Raw genomic sequence first — 18,178 nt, forward strand, 5'->3', positions numbered from 1 at the left:
TTCGTCAAAAATGTATTAGCATACAAAATGTTTTCTTGAATATTTTCATAGTATATATATGTTGCGAACTATAAATTCAAACAATAAAACGTTTACCTTTAGTCAAAAATGAACTGATATAGGCTTAATCATATCTAGTGATATAAACTATATAAACATATAATAATATCTGTGTGATAAGATGACCGAGTTAAAACTAAACATAATTGATTATTTTGAAAACTTTGAACTTTCAGACATTTAAAATGTGAAACATTTTTTTTTATTATTGAAGAAGATATAGCTAGGAAGTTGTTGGATGATGGCACAAAACTAAGACAATATCACACCATTCTTCTTCTCTTATTAGTTATTACACAAAGCGTCAAAGTGCTTTAAATTTTAGGAAAACTCGTGAATTCAATGTTTTTCAGTCGAAGTTCTTAATACAATTTAGAAGGAAACCAATATACAACAAAAACACATTTTTCGGAACTTCATCTATCACAACACTGCTGGTTAAGTTTTTCAAAAAGTTTTTGAATTAAGTTGAACGAAATTTATAAGATAGTATATGATCAATGGATCTACAGTGAGTAAATATAGAACATGTAAAGGTTACTAGTTTACTACTATTGTCTATTACCCTTACTGTTTAGTACCTATAAAGCAGTTGAAATCCAATGTACCTATTTAAAAACAAGAACCACTATTATTAGATAATATTATAAGTTTATATTTTATTGCTTTATATTATATAATAATAATTCTTGTTCTTTTGACAGTACCTAAACATTGTGAACAAGTTCTCGGATAATTGCATTTCCTGCAGTTGGTATAATTTAAATCAACATTTTTTAAAGAATTGAAAAATTGTTGGAATACACGTGCACAATAGACGAATACTCAACATGTGTCATGAGCGTTTTTAGTAAAAAAAAAATAAAATGATTTATTATATTTGGAAATATTAATCTTTTATAAGTACTCCAAAAAATATTACTTTGTTATACATGCGTATTTTCAGTTATTTATTATCATTTGTTGGATATATGAGTTTCCCTTTTTGTTTTTTGTTGTAAACTCCTACAAAATTATATTATACCTAATACATTTTTAATTGATGAGCAATAACTTAAAACCATTTCTCTTAAATTAACTTTAAATAACTTTATTTTAAGTTGAAGGGAGTTTCTATAATATGGTGTAAAGAAAAATATTAACATATTAAATTGATAGTCTTAACCAATTGAGTAATAGTAATAGTATGAGATAAATCATACTGTTGACTTTTGGAATAATTTTCAATAATATTGTTTTAACTTATTCATTTTATCAAGTATTTTACGTTTAAACCATAAAAGTAATTAATTTTATCGTAATGATTTATTTTAAGATGATAATCATTTTATTGCATCGATAATAAATTAATTATAATTATAATTATATAACAGGCGGAAGGAAATTCTATGTTTACCTTCTTTGGTGATTATGGTGTTAATAGACTAATCCGGATAAATATTTTTAATTAAATCTCAAAAAAATTGAGAAAGAAAATTACCATAAAACATTTTGGCAAACATAATAGATTTTTAATTTAAACATTTTAATGTTTTGATTGATATAGTGATTGTTATAAATCTGTCATTTTTTTAAAACCTTATTGGTAATAAGTAATAAGTTATTACTTTAAGACGATGTCAGCACACTATTTTTTTCTCATTATGCCCCATGCGCAACATGGCAATAAAACCATCGCGTTCAGCATAAGTGCATCATAATATAGCCAATCTTTTGTTGTTAGTCTTAGGATTAGAGTGAATTGACTTTTACCAAACTTTAAGTTAAGAACCTTATCATCTGTATTCTTACTTTGGCTTTTTTATAATGTTTCAATTTCTATGCTAGTTATGAGCATGTAAACTGATACAAAATTATAATGTTCATTACTATTATTTAAATTGAAATATTCTAAAATATCCAACGTTAAGACACAGATAATGTCGTCAACTTTAAGTTTGACAATATAAATCAAATTAATTTAATGATGAAGCCAACAAGAAAAGGTTGATTCTGCTGAACGCAAATTTTCCATCATGTTGCGCGTGTGTTGGAGAGATAAAAAAACACCTCTTGCTAGAAGTTAAAACACAATGTACATAATAATCTCAATGACGATTTATTGGGATATTTTTGTGCCACTATATTATATAAAATGGACAATATAGGTTTAACTATCTGAGTAGAAGATTTGATTGTTTATTATATATTTTAAGCTACACTCTAGTAGTTGTCGTAATACAATTTTCTTTGATTTAATTTTTACATTTCAATAGCATACAAAATATGTAAATTTTTGTCGAGTGGTGTTTTGGTTTTAAGTAGGAATAATAACCAGACATTTCCACACAATAACATCCGTCAGTTATGTGTATACTACTGCAACATGGACTAATATATATATATTTTTTTTTTAAGGTAGCCTAACCTATTGTATGTATATGTATCGCATGCATTACAATTTATAACTATAGATGGATTTATTATTAAATGGACTTTCATTTTGATTTTAAATAATTGAGAGTTTATGTTGTTTAACATTTTAGAATTTCCCTTTTGTAATGATTAGAAATGTACCTACCTACACATTGTGTATTTAAGTCAAAATATCGTTAGAGTAGTGATACATCGGAAACACCTTCAATTTTAAAATAATACATACTTCGTAATTGAGTTATTAAAACTCAATTTGTTATGTGGTGTTGAGAAATAATATAATTTTATGTATTTAGACATTGTATAATAATATAGCCTGTAATGTAAAACATTTTGAAAATAAGTATAAGAACTTTATAAAAAGTTTCCAAACTTTTTAGATAACCTGCACCAGGTGAACAGTGAAATTCAAAAATGGTGTCTTATATAACTTAATTAAGTTGTTAGCGGTCAGGATAGACTAAATCCGCTAAAGCCCGTGATGTAAAGTGTTCGAGTTTAACTAGGTATTCAAATATTTTGGTGTAGCATAAAGTACTTTATTTTGATATTAAATTTGCAAGTATTCAAAATGTATAGTCTCATAGGCTAATCTAAATACAAGTCTTAGATATGTCTTTATAATATTTTCTATTTATAAAATGTTTTTAAATACTTATCTATAGGTAGGTACTATAATACTACTAGAATAATGACTTAATTTTAAAAGTATCATCCTGTACAGCACTAACTTTTATATTAAGAAAGTTAATTTTTTTTTTTTTATTAATTATTTGAATATAATTGTGTTTTTATTAAAGTCTGTAATATATTGGATGCTTATATATTAATTATTTTTAAAACGATACAATAAGTCAATAAACATCTAAGATTAATGATTAAATGCTTTCATTTTTCATATTATAATTCATTGATTATTTTGTCTATTATTTAATTTCAAATTCCAATAAATAATAATTCGATGTTAATTATACCAAGGTTCTAAAAACGAAAAATAATTAAGCGTTATATAATCATTTTGAAATGAAAATGAAAAAAATTTTATGTTGTATATATCAATAGTTAAAATTGAACTTATTACCGTGAGGGGTATACGATATATCAATTATTGCCGAATAAATATTTATAATAATTCATGCATCCGATTGTAATTTTGATTTTATGATGGATGTGGGAAATTATGATCTATCAAAGTTATAATAATTCTATGGACACCCTTGATTTAGATAAGTCTTATAGCTATATAATATTTTATAATGGGTATATACGGTTAAATGATTATACTATTATTTATTTAATAATGATACTAAATGATCGAAGAATATTCTCATGAAAATTAAATAAAAAAATAAAAAAACAAAATAATAGTTTAGTTCACATGTTCAAGGTTTTAAATTAAATTAATGCAAGTTTAACCTTTAACAGTAATACAGAATATTTCGATAAATTATACCAACGGTTGAGTTTTATATTTACGCACAGGTGAGAAAAAAAATTAAGTATACTAACCTACCTATTATCCATCATATTGATCCAAGAATAATATCTATAAATGATTATCCATATTATAATATTAAATTGATATTAATTTCACACTTCATTTTATTGTAGAGAAACAATAAATAATAACTTACAAATTATTTATAGAATCTTTTAATTCGTTGCTATTAACTTATTACGATTCCCAACATTTAAAGGTACATTAATTATTATTTAATGACTATATTATACCATTTTATGTTTATATGACTGCGTATATAATTATAAAAAATGGTTCAGTAAGTATTCGTTTCGTAGGTACTCGATGATTGCTCTAAACAGTAAATTGTTTAATATTAATGATTTTTCTATTTATAATTGGCCTGTGAAACAACAACAAGTATAAGATGTATTGAAATTCTGGCAGGTACTTTAACTACGATAATCTATTTTGGATTGAAAATATATTCACTTTACAGAGGGCAAACGATTTTTATCGTCATACTTTTTAAAATAATTTAATTAATAATTCGGTTATTACTTCATTAGTTAATCATAATCATAGTTATCGTTAGTTCATCGTAATCATAGTAATAGTTATACAATATATATGCAGCATATTTTAGACGAAAGATGTTCGTGGAAACTAGCTGGAAGCATCATCCGAGTATTTCGTTTGGGGCCATTAATGGATCTAAGATTACGTTTATTTACGCGTCGGATGGTAAAAAAATTTTATTTTTCTTAAACAGATATGTAATATAGTCATATAATTATATTGGAACAAAAACACGTTCTTCGGTAGTTCTTGAAAAACATGGTGTTTTTTTTTCCACTAGGAGGGACAACCATCATATTATACATTATGCGACGTAAACGTACGACCAGTCGGCTGCAGTACTGCAGAGGACGTGTCCAGTATAGTATGTAATATAAATTTTTGAAGGTCGAACCGGTCGCCATAAGACTCTCGCGCGGCCGAGCCAGTAACAGTAACCTAGTAGAGGTCGTCGGGGTTAGTTAGTCATGTCTTATATGCATTTAATATAGGTACATACTATGTATGTGTGTATTCCTATGGATCTGCTATAATATGCGGGACCTTGACAATGTTGTGCTGTGTGTGTGTAATGATCGGTAATTTGTGGTGAAAAATATGACGGTGTTTATATGATATACCTATTAGATACATATTATTATTGTTATTTGTGTACGTACCTATGTACTTTTGCGATCTTTAGATAAGAAGAGAGAGAGAAATTGATTACGTCAAATGGTAAAATAATCATTTGCGGTAGATTTCGTTTGGTATATAAAAAATTATATGGTCTACGCACACACTAAACTTTCCTGATGGTATCATCGCGATCTGTCTGTATAGGTATGACGTAGTATTATTATTTATTTTTGCGCATAATATTATTATGACAATAATATTTAGACTTAAAATATTTGAGTTGCGAGCTCGTTTTTGGCGAAAAACATTTTCACATCAAAAGTTTTTGACTTTTGTACACGCGGCGACGGCGTCACGTACCTCCGGGGCCTTACATCCGGCGGTCTGTGTATAACGTATACATACATATATATATATTATATTATTATAACATCGGAAACTGGATTGTCGTCTATATAAGCCTTCGTCGTGATTCGTGATCAATATGTTTAGCACGTACAACCGGTATAATATAGAGAGACGGGCGAGTAAACTTTTTAGTTCGATTCTTGATCGGCCGTGAGTAAATCGCCACTATCGGTCGACCGATTTTCAAGTACGCTCACCGTCGCGCGGCTGCCAGCTAAACGTCTGTCGTCCGTCCGTCTCTGTCGTCGTTGTTGTTGTCAATGTTATATTTTTATTATTATTATACAATATATATATACCACATACCTACGATCTATCTACCTATACTGTCCATTTTAAATTGTTATTATGCTCGATGATCGATGACGACTTTTTACACTGACATTCTATCCTATTATTATACCAACTCGCAATACAAAAACTATACACATAAATCGTATAGATACTCGCCGTATTATATAGTTTCAAAATCTTACATTAAATACAATATATTGAATTATTAGTGACGTGTGTACCTATATTAAACGCACTTATACACATGTGCCAGCAGAAATGCATAAATTAATTTATGAAATCGATATAGGTATATATTATTTATATCAATCGAATAGCTCGTTATGCGAAAGAGGGTGCACGACGTCGTCACTGCATATCCTCGTTGTTGTTTGTTATTTGCGTTTGCCCTACACAAATGAGCGATTCAATTACTCGAAAGGTGAATCGAAAACAAAACAGAACATCGCAGTATATACTTTTAAATTATTAACTTCATTATACGTGATTAGAGAGAAAAAAAACTGTTTACGGTTTTTGTTATATTTTATGTTAATAGTTTCAAAATAACGATATTTTTTTAATGGCCAAGTGTTTTCAAACATGAGTGATATAGCAAGTAACATTTAATATAAATATATTATTATATACGATTTAATGAATATGTTCACTCAGTGAAAAGTATTAAATATTGATATATAGTTAACTTAAGAGATACAATACATTCATTATTTTTTCAGTTGATCTTTTACCTACCTAATTAGGTAACCTAAAACGTATAAGCGGGTTATGATTTACTTGAAAAATATTTTATAATGTGCCATTAACTATTCATCTATAGTATCTAATATCTATTCTATTTTAACTAGAGCTTAAACCTCGACCTTAAACGCAATGAGATTTGAAGTTTTCCTTGAAAAAAAATAAATACTAAGTAAAATATAAACTATAACGTTAAAAAAGGAAACGTGAGGTTTTTTAGTAAAGACCTTACATTATATATATGGTCTGTGGAACATTCTTAATTAGTAAACTATAATTTATACTAATAATATACAAAGATTTTGTTATGGATAATTTGTTGCTTTAACAGATTTTTTCTTATTTTGTTTTAATTATTTATAGCAAAATAATATTTTTTAACATCACATAACATGCATTTAACATAAATTTAAAATCATTATGATGAGCTTAATTTAATAAAAGTTATATGTATCATATATATCTCACAACATGTATTCATAAAATAAAAACGTGCAGTTACTCGTTGTGAAGATTAATTGCACGATTCTTTTGTAGGTAGGACTTAAAACTAATAATGGTATAGTCATAAATATATATTTCTAGGCTTAATTTTTACGAAATGTATCATATATCGTATCTTAGTATTTTGAACACGAATTCGTTGTCCATGTAATAAAAGCCATTAATCATTATTTTTGAAGTTGAGCTATCGAAACATTATCCTAACTAACTATAGGACCTAGGAAATGACAAACTCAGCATTTTACCGGCAAGATCATTTTAACGGTATTAAATAATAATAATAGTTATGTCTGAAAATGCCCGACGTATATAACATAACGTATGGAATAGTACATTCATCGAATTATCTCATGCCAATTTATTTCCAAAAAATCATTTTCGTTACCGTTGGTATTAGACCATACAAGGAACAGCGTGATGTCTGTGCTGTTCAAATTCAAAATAATCATGAGATAATAGGTATATTTACAAGAACATTTTACCCGACACTGAATGTTTACGTTGAAATATAATATACACAACAAGAACAATATCGTCTACCAACAATAAGTTGAATATTATTTTATTTTTATTACCTACCTACTTGACACAATATAGTATAGAAAATACGTAATACATACTTAACAGCGCTATGAACATTAATATTATGCAATATTACTTCAAACGAGCAGGGGTGGAGTAGGATTATAAATCGGCACAGGAAAACTTGTATAATCGGGTCATCTATCTATGTTATCTGGTACTGGTGAAATCTAATGAAATAAGTTAATTTCACAATGAGCACCATAATCAATAATAAACATCTGATTTACTCCAGAACAATTTTTGTATTTAATTAATAGGAAATATAGGCTAAATTTATTACAAAAAAAAAAATATATATTGATTTTGTATTCATTTAAATACATATTTAGAAAAAAACCACACAGATTCATGGACAGATATTAATATTTACATCTCACGTACGGCTTCTGAGCACATTAGGTACATCGATTTCACAGCATAATATGGAAATTAATTGTACATAGATAAAACACTATTCTATTAAGTCAACCATACAAAACACGATAATATTATAATACCATGAACGTACCTATGACTAATAAAGGGAATAGGTAATGGAAAATCGTTTTAATAATAAAATATGTATAAATTACATCAAAGATTCCATAAGTTATTTTATGTTTATAATATGTTTATTTTTATTAATGTTGTTTATTTCTAGATTAGAAAGGAAAAAATTAAGTGTGTATTGTATTATTTTTATGCACCTAATGTACCTATTACACTTAGGTACAACAGTTCATATAACAAAGATTATATTATTGATATTTTATTGAATGTGTCAATAATAATAACTACACACTAGGTAACATTGTACTTAATACCTAAAATAAGGAATTTCTACGCCCGTGTTTAAAATAATATTTGATTGCACAAATGTTTTTTTTTTTTTTTTTTGAATAGTAGTAAACATACGATGTAATAATCTATCAAGTTTCAATCGATTACAAAACAACATGTTACAAAAAGTCATCGTCCTTTGAATAACAAAATAGCAGACATAGTTCGCTTCTAACTTCTAAATAATTTCTTAAGTTACTGCAACGTTTAAAATCAATTAAAACGAAATAGAATCTTTCAAAATTACTCGTTAATCATAGAACTAAAGTACTTAATATTATACAAAACATTCATTTACACATTGACAAATGACAGGGATATTATTTGAGTTTTAAAAGACTTGGCAAATGAGCTAGTGATTTTGGCAGAATATCCAAAGCTGGTATATAGTATTCCATTCCAAGTGTAATTACAATCAGTATTAATTTTGTGCCAACGGACCAGAACTACCCATTTCCATTTAATTTATGCTTTAAAATAAAATATTATAAAGTATAGACGAAGACACGAAGTAATTACATTTTAAAAATAATTTTAGATACCTAATAATAATTATTAAAATTTGTATACTTACTATGTACAAAACTACAAACACACAATTTTATATTTAACAAGATGGCCGCCATGAGACTCTTTTTGGGTTCACGGTAACTCATTTACTCCCTGACACCACTACGTTTTTTGAAAGGTTTCAATAAAATTTATTTAAAAAAAAATACCCATTGACGTATTATAATAGAAAATAGAACAGTCCAGGAATGAAATGATCAAAATGAGATATTTGAAGTTATTTTAGGTAACATGTTTTATTAGAAAATGGCTATCATACCAGCTGCTGGTTTATTCAATAATATATTTTTGTCAACGAAAAAAAAACCAATAACTATAATTATAATTATCAATTATTTGCAAGCTTGATATACCTACTTAAGTTGGTAACTACAGAATATATTCTATGTGGTAACACTGTGCATTTCAAATCCAATGAGGCAATGAGAAAAATAAAATGATTATTGACTATTGAGAATTCATGACTCACGAAGTCATGAGTCAAAATCTTAAATGTGGTATCGCTGAAAATCGATTTCAGTGAGACTTTAAATATTCTAAAAAGAGCCGCAAAATACAAATTGCCAAATTGGTTTTTTTTTTTTTGAGGACCTGAATCTCAAAAGCAGATTTTAGTAATTTGAAGAAAAAAACCCGTTGTGGACTTGCGATCAACCTGTTAACATTGCAAACATGATAATGTTAATTAGTGCAAAATGTTTGTAATTTGTAAATTAATATGCACACACAACTCATTACGAAAACTCAACCCAAGCATAATATCAAGAGCAATTAAGTTAATAATCTGCAATTTTTTTTAAATATTAATGTGTACCTATTGTGTATACTGTATAGGCATATCCGTTTTATTCTAATATTTATATTATTAAGATTATTTGAACGATTCTTACAAAATACCATTTTTTTTTTTTACAATTATTGGTCAAAACATTACAGATTATAAATAGATCACAGTAGAAATTAAATAAGTGAATTAATTGAGATTAATGTGCTCTTACAGTATGCAATTATTGTTATTGTTTTTTTCTTCGAATTTACCTACTAGGCCGAAATTTACGGACTAATTTTAATAATATTATATATTATTATATCGTATTGTTAGCTAAATATCGTTTCCTTTTAAACGCTTTATCAAACCATGTTTAATGTGAACGAGACTTGAGAACGTTTCAAAGATATCGATTTGTAAGCACATTGCATACGAAATATTCATACAATCACTTTAACATGACACTTTTGTGCTTATGTGGATATTGTTATTCGTGACATATTGACGGACAGAGAATACCCATATAGAGATGGCTGGTTGTAACTTTGTGAGCAATTTAACATAATAAAATATGTACTATTATCCTATTCTACCAAGATGGGTTTCCATACAAAAGAAACACAATAAGTGGTTAAATATTATAGACTCGAGTCCTAATTTAAATAGATTTAACAACAAAATAAATAAAATATAATTAAGCAATATATTATAATATTAGAATACTCGTTAGATTGCAGTACTGACCAGAGAGGATATTATCTCATATTCCGAAAATCGCGGGTCGGGCCTATGCAGATTGGGGCCAATTTCAGATTATAATATATTTTGTGTGAGATTCAGTAGGTAATAATTTATCAGAAGTGTTTTTAGCTAGTAACCTACTTGTTGATACTACTTCAATAAAATGTTTTTAATTATTATTTGAAGTTATACCCTCTCAGTAGCTTTAGCAATATGATTAAATTTAATGCGAGGAATTTACTGACATCTATTTATCTAATATGAATTACAAATAGAACATATTAATATGATAAGTTATCAACGATATTTATTATAGTTATTAATATTTCTGTTAAATCTATTTTTCTGAGGCATATTATAGTATTTTTTTGTTTTTTTGTTTAAATAATATAAATTGTGTTTATAGTTTAAGAATGCATTTATTAAAATTTATAATAATTGTTTAGTTTAATCACAATTAGTTACCTATTTTATTATTATTTTTTTAGGAAATTCAGATGGAATGTATCACATGAAGATTTTAATTCCCTGTATAACTGCTGGTGCCATCATTGGTAAAGGCGGGGAGACAATTGCACAGCTACAAACAGAGACCAATACCAAGATTAAAATGTCAAAAACAAATGATTTTTATCCTGGTAAGTTGATTAGTTATTTATTTTAATATTTTCTGCATAATAATCCTTTTTAGAAAGTATTATTTAATACATTGTTTATAATTTACGTTATTCAAATGTAATTTTATTTTTAATTCGTAATAATAATACATGATATTTCTATTCTACATCTTATACACCTTATACACCTTTTACATTTGGTTATTTCTATGTCTAAAATCTGACATTGAAGTTATATTTTATTCAATGCAGAGACATCAATACAATAGCTTATTTAGCGACTAATTAGTTGTCACCATGTTGCTGCTAATGAACAAAAGTGTTTACTCTAAGTGTTGGCATGTAAATCGAAGGAAATCAGATATTATATATACATTGGGGAAATATGTTTTACTGATAGGTTTCTTCATTTTTAAGTTTTGTGTACTATGATCATCAATCAAAATAGTTTTATTTACAAAAATATGTTTTCATTAAATTGAGCTATAAGCATAAGGCCAACATTGTTATTTAATATTTAGTTACATTGCTTATATTCTCAAAAAAAGTTGCATTTTTTTTATATTTTACAATTTGTACATTTTTATAATTTATTAGCATTTTTAAATTGCATACCATCAATTGTTAATTTTATTGTTCAAATATTTATAATCTTACAATTTGCCTATTGATAAAAAAAAAGAAAAACATTGATTGATTCAATGTTGTCTATTTTAAGCCTTTTAGTTATGCTATGCAACTTTGGTTAGGTTTGGGAATACTTTAATAACATGCATATTTTACAGTTGGTTTTTATATGTAAAGTTTTAAATTAATAAATATATACAAAATGATTCACTAAATATGTTCACTCCTTTAGTATTGCATTTATCCAAATTCAGATTCTTAAAATTTTTAAGTTAAAGTACTCAAGGATTTTAATTTCAAATATTTAGATTTTTTATTTACCATTTTATGAATGTAATGTGGTGCTATAAACTTATTTAAGAAAAAAAAAATGGGCGTTGCTCATTTTTCCTGTAAATTAATAACAATATAATTATGTATGTAATCAATAAATAAATTATACTATGTATACATATTACCATTGAGTATAGATAGTATATACTATACTATACTATATAGTATACTATACTACTATCTATACTCAAATAGTAGATATTACCTACTCATACTAATATTGATGTATAAAAATCTATATTTTAATTGTTGTTTTTGAGTTAAATATAGATGTGAATATAGCAAGATTTTGAGAGTATGATAAATTGAAAATGTCAGTAGTTAATATTAATCTATCAACATTTCACCATCATCATGATCGTATGATGGTATGAGTTTTATCGTCACATTTTATAACTTGTAAAAATTTCCCATGTATAAAAATACTGTTACACTTAGAGTGTATATAATTTAATAACTCAAAAATTACCTGTTCCAATTTTGATTTTTGATTTTAAATGACATTTTCAATAAAGAATTATCAATAAAGATTTGCTTAACTATTTACATACAATAAAAATGGTTATCATTTGAAAAAAGGAGTATGTATTCACACAGGACATTCTGTTTATCAATATAAAAATTAACATTATTGAAAATATGGTTCTTTTTTCTTACACAATTCCAAAATTCAAATTCATTATTAAAGGGAAAAATGGCAGTAAGCATCTTTGGTTTATTACTCTGCATATATAATATACATATATCCACATTGTATGTTTATATTTTGATTTTATTTAAGTACCTACTTCAATACCTCCTATTTTATAAATTCAAACCTCTTTCCACGTAATTAAACGAATAGCACCGTTATTCAGTAAGTTGAATAAGATCATGTTTCTTCGTGGATTGAACACTATAAATAAAATAATTAATAATATAATTTAATAAATCCCTATCTTTGAATTGGACGAATCCATATAGGTGTATCCAAAATAATAATTCCCAATATTTGTAGTCGAGTTAGGAGTTAGGCATTTAAATTTCAGGGATACTTACAAATTGAACAAAACTCTGTAGATTGATTTTTAACATTCATATATATTAAGTTCTCATATAATTAAGATAACTTTCTGCTAGAATGTCACATAGCAATCACTAGATACCTCACTTAGATACTATACATTTTATGATTTCAAATTTTAATTTAAAAAACACCAAGCAATTTAACTACCTATCCAAATAATATTTTTTATATTGTTATTATTATTTTTCCATCAAAATATCTATTAGAAAAAATAATAGTCTTAACATTGACATAGATACGTCAAACAGATTATTAATATTGGAATTAATTAGGTATAGAATTAACCATAATTACCTATTATTTTAAATTGTATTAATTCATTATCATTTATTTCAAGAATTAATTGCCTAAAATAAAATATAACAATTCAAATGATTCCAAAAAACATTAATTATTATTTATGATAATTCAATTTTCTAATTTATTCTAAATCAAATAATTAAAGTTTGATTAATGTTTAAACATGGCTTTTAAAATTTGAAGTTATGCAGGATTCTTCAGTTTTCGCTTTAGATAACTAATAGTATATCACAAAAATATTTCTTTTTCACTGTTCTAAAATCATTATATGGAAACAATTATAACAATAGCTACTCTAAAATCATTGAAAATTGAATATAAATAGTTTACTTAGTAGCAAAATATGGGGTTTAAAAATGGTTGGAAGAGCATATTTATTACATACTAATACTATCTGTTTCAAACAATGAAAATGACACCTATACATTTTTATTAAAAAAAATATATCTTTGAATGTTTAAAATTTTAAATCCCTTTAAATTTATAAATTATTATATATAATAAAAAAGTAATACAACTCATAAATTCACAAATGCTGTTTTTTATAAACACATAAATAGTTATAAACTTATAAATATCAAAATGTTTTTAAGTTTTAAGTTATAAGGGTTCTGATTGATCAAAAGGGCGCGGGCGTATATTTAAATAATTTATTATTTAATTTATAATAGATAGAAAAATATTTTTTAGGACAGATTTACTGAATGTTCCTGTGTTGAATGTATCACTTTTTATTTTTAACCGTTTTAAAATTGGATGTATTAGAATATAGTTATTATAATATAACACTTTGTTAGAAGGTACGTATCGTTTAAATATCAAACAAGTTATATTTTATGTAAGTTAAACTGTTGTATTGTTCAATGACATCGTGTTTGGTTATTAATGTATGATATAAATAAGGTTTAGGTGTATAAATTAGGTTAGATGTATACTTGTATTTGTCAAGTGGTATTTTTCTGACCTTCCAGATATAGCAACGTGCTATATTTTATGACTACGGAAGTGGAAGTAAAAACATATATTACATATATATTTATATAACAGATATTAATTTTATGACGACTGTTGATTCGTATTGATTGCATATTGAAATCGTTTTTTGTTGTTAAAGTTTGATTATTTAAAAGTGCGTATATAACAGTGTTATTGTATATGAGACATTCGGAGAAATTAAAACAACTTGTGTTAACGAATTTCCATTATGCGGTTTTTGTAGAATGAATAATTGAGTTTTAGAAAAGCTTTAAAATAAAGATCATTTCATAAAAATGGCTGGAAAATTTAATTATAAAAATTCCGAAAATTGTTTTTCATAAGTTAATATTGCTAGGGGTAATATAATTAAATATTTTATGTATATAGTAGTCGATTTTTTAGGGAGATGGCATTGATTTTTTATATTTAACTTAATTTAACTTAATTTCCAACTTACATTATTAATGTATTATAACGATAGTCAATGATTTATACTTTTTTAGCCTTTTCCTTTCCATTTTAAGCCACTTCGATCACTACACGTATAATCTTCAAATCAAAAACAGATTTAGTAATTATTGTATAGGTATATATATATATATACATCCAAAGTTGGAAAAATGTATTAATTTTAAACACCAACATAATAATTTAGTGCTTTTATAGGTTTTATTAATAAACATATTTTATAAACCAATAACATCATTAGAATATTCTGATATACAATAATAACCCTTTATGATTTACTTATTTATAATTAATGGCGCAGAGATTAGAAAATCTAACCTATAGAATTAAATCCCAGTTAAATTATTTTTATAAACATATATAGGTAACTAAATAATTTTTACTTTTTATAAATTAAATGCAGATTAGCTAAATATTTTTATATTTTATTCTTTTGCACTTGAATTAAGTTTTGAATCAACATTTTAACAAGTCAACAGTTTTATCTTTAATTTTTCGAATTTGTTGCTAGGTACCTAATTTGCAACTTTTTAAATGCAAATATATTTTATCTTCAAACATACGTTTTTTAATTGTGTTTTTTGTAGAATTTGCTTGAGCATGCATTTTACTTTTTTATTTAAGTACTATCTTTAATAAATATCAGTATAAATGTATTGTTTTCTTTTTTCATAACATGTAAATTATTTTCTGTTATAAAATAGATCGAAATGGTTGATAAAGTTATTGACACTTGACACGATTACTAATATACCTGCAATATAGGTAAAATACAAAATACCGCTTTATATTATATTGTAAAGTAGGGTTTTCACGAGAACAATAATATATTAATCCATTCTTCTTGCAATATCTGAGATTCGTATTGTTCAGTTAAACAGTGTTAGTGTTATCATGTGAAAACAATTTTATAAAAACCATTATTCGATGGATAAAATATAAAACAAACTCCTTCAAGTAGACATCACATAATGGGAGTTATAATGTTATACATTATACAGTACATGTCGTTTAATTGTTAATTCAGCACTTTTTTTGTAAAATAAACATATTTTTTTATAGTGTGTTGAATTTGGTGACTTCACTGACTTTGTCGTCTTTATAATCCACTTATTCCATAAATAGAGAAATTCCAAACGATTTTTACCATGTTTACTGTTTAGTATGCCAAAGCGAATACAATTTATTTTTTATAACTAAATTCTATATATAGCTGTTTTACATTTATTAACGGTGGAGTTTTACTAGAATGTACACTACTTATTTGTTTAGAAATTATATTTAAATAAATATTATATCACTTTAATTTATTAAAAGTTTATTAAAATAGATTTATTCAATAAGCCTTAAATGAGAGTTGTATGAAGTGTTCATGCAAAATAAAAAATTTAGATATTGCTGTGGCCGAGTGTTAGACATTCGACTTGATTCGCTTATCATTACACAAGTATCAATATTACCAAGGTGCATTGATATCAATCCACCTTGAGTATTTCATTATTATTATTATTTTTTTTTAATAAAGGATTATTACTAATAATTATTTTCGAAAAATGATTTTAAATGAAACTCGGTAAGCTGTAATGCTGTACAAATATTTTTTTTCAAATATTTATATTTTACAAGATTAAATTTATTTGTTTATTATTTTTTAATTATAACACAACTGTAGAGTTTAAAGTTTAATCAGCGCGCAGTTTTTGATGGATTAATTACCCTAAATTAATTTTTTGGGCCTTAAATAAAAACATAATTGTATAACTAGTATTTAGATCCCTGTTCACAGAATGTAAGAATTTTTATTTTATCAGAATACCAGTTATACAAAAATAATAATAGTAATAATAATTATAATAAAAAACAATACATCATTGTAAAATCAATATTATATTCATAGCTTTGCTTAGAATTTAAAAATAACGATAAAACGGTAAGATTGATGGTACAACAATGGAACAGTTTTATGAATGTTATGATTTATCATTGCTTTCAAATTTAAAAGAAAAGTTACACAATAGGTACGTATACTTGCACCGGGGTTATCGAGTGAATACACTATAAGCACTGTCCCGCTCATGATTTTTTTTATATCTCACGGTTAACCTAATTTCACGTGTAATATTTCTATAAAATATGAATTTTTAACGAATTATATTCAAACGATAAATAACGTGGGGATGATGAACATACCGTTTTTAAGGAGTTCGATACAGGCAATATTACAAACAGGCGAGCGTGTGCGACTAAATGGTCATCATTAGTGTGTGATATATTCTACCGTACCAGTACAACAGGGCACGCCACGCCACTAACACCGATACTGGGTCGCAATCACGCATTATTTTACTATTGAATATACCAAATTTAATTCAGCAACGTATCGACCGAACTAATGATGTAATTGGAATTCATTCTCGTTTGAAATCCATCCTAAAACTCTTCGAGGGATTGATTTTCCGGTTTTAATTTATTCATAATGTATTTTTATGACTGGGTTCAATCGACATTTCGTGGACTTATGAAATCAAGTGTATAGACATAATAATTAATAATATACTGTGTATAAATATATATATATATATATGTATATACTATTCGGTTTTATTGTAAAGAAAAAAAAATAATTGTCGAAAGTGGTTAAAGCTGTTTTGGGTTAGACATGGTTAAAAATTCAAATATGTTTTCGAAACACTTTTCGCATCGTCGCCGTCATACAGATGAGTCTGAAACGAAAATAAGGTCATAGTTCTAGCTGTAGACTGTAAGCTTTAGTCGGAGAAAAAACTGTTCGTTTGTTAATCCTCTTATTATGTTAATAATGCAATTTGTAAAATATGCTCAAATGTTATTCTGTTTTAGTCTTACGAATATGTACAAAGACAATTGAATTAAAGTAACAATCGATTTAACAATTCTAGGCACGACCGAAAGAGTTTGCATAATTTCTGGATCAAGTTCTGAACATATAATGGCTGCACTTACATTTATTATGGAACGAATCCGGGAAAAGCCAGATGCATCAAATAGGGTCCAAAATTCTGGTGATGCCATTGCAGATCGAGAGAAACAGGTAACTACATATTATTGTTATATCGAATGCGATGACAACAATAATAAATAATTAACGAATAAACGTACGCTCATTACACAATATATATTATATTGCTCGTAAAAATAATATATCCATCATACTCAAATAATAAACTATAGCGAATTTATTACATTAA

General features: G+C 26.1%; 1 protein-coding gene across 1 annotated transcript in view; it reads left to right on the forward strand.

Moving 5' to 3' along the window:
- Positions 1 to 18,178, forward strand: part of ps (RNA-binding protein Nova-1-like protein passilla) — a 55,911-nt gene that overhangs the window by 25,567 nt on the left and 12,166 nt on the right. The window contains exons 2-3 of the mRNA XM_089222713.1: positions 11,051 to 11,200; positions 17,870 to 18,021. Coding sequence (XP_089078839.1) covers positions 11,051 to 11,200; positions 17,870 to 18,021 — 302 coding nt within the window. The remainder of the gene's footprint in view (positions 1 to 11,050; positions 11,201 to 17,869; positions 18,022 to 18,178) is intronic.

Source organism: Diuraphis noxia, unplaced genomic scaffold, assembly GCF_037042655.1.
Source record: "Diuraphis noxia isolate RWA-SAM2 unplaced genomic scaffold, SU_Dnox_SAM2 contig0003, whole genome shotgun sequence".
Lineage (NCBI taxonomy): Eukaryota > Metazoa > Arthropoda > Insecta > Hemiptera > Aphididae > Diuraphis > Diuraphis noxia.